The following is a 3,048-nucleotide window of genomic DNA, read 5'->3' on the forward strand; positions in this document are numbered from 1 at the left end:
CAGGACCCACCGGACGCCCGTCGACAGCCCCGTGGGAGTGATGGCTTCTGGGCCCCGCACAGCTGACCTTGTGCCCGGCCGTTCCGGGGCGGGGGCGGGGGCGGGCTGTCCTGTGCATCGTGGGAGGTCAAAGCAGCACCCTGCCCCCCAATGCCAATCGCACCCCCAGGTGTGGCCACCGAACTGCCTCCGGGCATCGCCAGGCCTCCTCCGGCCGCACACGCCCCCCTGAGGACCACGGAGGAAGCAACTAGCAAGCCATCCACACTCACACACACGCACTGACATGCACACACGCATATACACACTCACATGCATACACATATACATATATACATGCATACATGTGTGCGCACATATACACACTCACATGCACTCACAGATATACACATTCACATGCGCACTCACACGTGTACATGCACTCAAACACATGTTCACACATACACACACAGTATGCATACACGTGTGTGTGCACACTCACATGCACTCACATATACACTCTCACACATTCACATGTGCACGTGTACATGCACTCACACTCACACATACACACACTCACAGTATACATACACATGCTCGTGCACACACTCACATGCACACACTCAGATAGACACATGCAATCTCACACACGCACACACAGTCACACACACACCAGACAAAGCCCCCTCCTCCTGGCCCCCGGAGGCCCCGGACGCGGGCCCAGCTGACACGCGGAGGTGGGAGCGCGGAGTCTGTCATGTGGTTCGCGCAGGACTCACTGAGCCCGGAGGCCGTCGCAGTTCAGATGTGGCTCCCGACGCGGCGGCGGCTGAGCGGGGGGGGGGGGGGGGGGGGGGGTGGGGGGGTCAGGTCTTGTTCACGCTCCTCGGCGTCCGATCGGCCTGGTCAGTGGCCTGGAAATGTGGCTGCGCAAACACTCGTCCCCAAAACAGACTCATCGGCACGACCGGCACCCGCCCCGCTGGACTGAGGGCCCGAGGCCGAGGAGCCACCCTCCGCCCTGAGGGAGTCCCACCCGGACAGAGCGGGGCCTTTTCTCCTCCGTCTCATTCCTGTGCCCCCAGAGGACATCCCTGTGCCCCCAGAGGGCATTCCTGTGCCCCCAGAGGACATTCCTGTGCCCCCAGAGGACATTCCTGTGCCCCCAGAGGGCATCCCTGTGCCCCCAGAGGGCATTCCTGTGCCCCCAGAAGACATTCCTGTGCCCCCAGAGGACATTCCTGTGCCCCCAGAGGGCATCCCTGTGCCCCCAGGGGACATTCCTGTGCCCCCAGAGGGCATCCCTGTGCCCCCAGAGGACATTCCTGTGCCCCCAGAGGACATTCCTGTGCCCCAGAGGACAGTCCTGTGCCCCCAGAGGACAGCCCTGTGCCCCCAGAGGACATCCCTGTGCCCCCAGAGGACATTCCTGTGCCCCCAGAGGACATTCCTGTGCCCCCAGAGGGCATCCCTGTGCCCCCAGAGGACATTCCTGTGCCCCCAGAGGGCATTCCTGTGCCCCCAGAGGGCATCCCTGTGCCCCCAGAGGGCATTCCTGTGCCCCTAGAGGACATTCCTGTGCCCCCAGAGGACATTCCTGTGCCCCTAGAGGACAGTCCTGTGCCCCCAGAGGACATTCCTGTGCCCCTAGAGGACATTCCTGTGCCCCCAGAGGACAGCCCTGTGCCCCCAGAGGGCATTCCTGTGCCCCCAGAGGGCATCCCTGTGCCCCCAGAGGGCATTCCTGTGCCCCCAGAGGACATTCCTGTGCCCCCAGAGGGCATTCCTGTGCCCCCAGAGGGCATCCCTGTGCCCCCAGAGGACATTCCTGTGCCCCCAGAGGGCATCCCTGTGCCCCCAGAGGACATTCCTGTGCCCCCAGAGGGCATCCCTGTGCCCCCAGAGGACATTCCTGTGCCCCCAGAGGACATTCCTGTGCCCCCAGAGGGCATCCCTGTGCCCCCAGAGGACATTCCTGTGCCCCCAGAGGGCATTCCTGTGCCCCCAGAGGGCATCCCTGTGCCCCCAGAGGGCATTCCTGTGCCCCTAGAGGACATTCCTGTGCCCCCAGAGGACATTCCTGTGCCCCTAGAGGACAGTCCTGTGCCCCCAGAGGACATTCCTGTGCCCCTAGAGGACATTCCTGTGCCCCCAGAGGACAGCCCTGTGCCCCCAGAGGGCATTCCTGTGCCCCCAGAGGGCATCCCTGTGCCCCCAGAGGGCATTCCTGTGCCCCCAGAGGACATTCCTGTGCCCCCAGAGGGCATCCCTGTGCCCCCAGAGGACATCCCTGTGCCCCCAGAGGACATTCCTGTGCCCCCAGAGGACATTCCTGTGCCCCCAGAGGACATTCCTGTGCCCCCAGAGGGCATTCCTGTGCCCCTAGAGGGCATTCCTGTGCCCCCAGAGGACATTCCTGTGCCCCCAGAGGACATTCCTGTGCCCCCAGAGGACATTCCTGTGCCCCTAGAGGACAGTCCTGTGCCCCCAGAGGACATTCCTGTGCCCCTAGAGGACATTCCTGTGCCCCCAGAGGACATTCCTGTGCCCCTAGAGGACAGTCCTGTGCCCCCAGAGGACATTCCTGTGCCCCTAGAGGACATTCCTGTGCCCCCAGAGGACAGCCCTGTGCCCCCAGAGGGCATTCCTGTGCCCCCAGAGGACATCCCTGTGCCCCCAGAGGACAGCCCGGTGCCCCCAGAGGACATTCCTGTGTCCCCAGAGGACATTCCTGTGCCCCCAGAGGACAGCCCTGTGCCCCCAGAGGGCATTCCTGTGCCCCCAGAGGACATTCCTGTGCCCCCAGAGGACAGCCCTGTGCCCCCAGAGGACAGCCCTGTGCCCCCAGAGGGCATTCCTGTGCCCCCAGAGGACAGCCCTGTGCCCCCAGAGGGCATTCCTGTGCCCCCAGAGGACATCCCTGTGCCCCCAGAGGACATTCCTGTGCCCCCAGAGGACATTCCTGTGCCCCCAGAGGACATTCCTGTGCCCCCAGAGGACATTCCTGTGCCCCCAGAGGACATTCCTGTGCCCCCAGAGGGCATTCCTGTGCCCCCAGAGGACAGCCCT

General features: G+C 63.8%; 1 protein-coding gene across 1 annotated transcript in view; it reads right to left on the reverse strand.

Moving 5' to 3' along the window:
* Positions 1–754: 754 nt before the first annotated feature.
* Positions 755–3,048, reverse strand: part of TIAM1 (TIAM Rac1 associated GEF 1) — a gene marked incomplete at its 3' end in the record, with an annotated part of 73,415 nt that continues 71,121 nt past the window's right edge. The window contains exon 20 of the mRNA XM_079767249.1: positions 755–808. Within this exon, the coding sequence (XP_079623375.1) occupies positions 755–808 (54 nt within the window). The remainder of the gene's footprint in view (positions 809–3,048) is intronic.

The sequence above is a fragment of the Cnephaeus nilssonii genome, assembly GCF_951640355.1.
Source record: "Cnephaeus nilssonii genome assembly, chromosome: 3".
Classification (NCBI taxonomy): Eukaryota; Metazoa; Chordata; class Mammalia; order Chiroptera; family Vespertilionidae; genus Cnephaeus; species Cnephaeus nilssonii.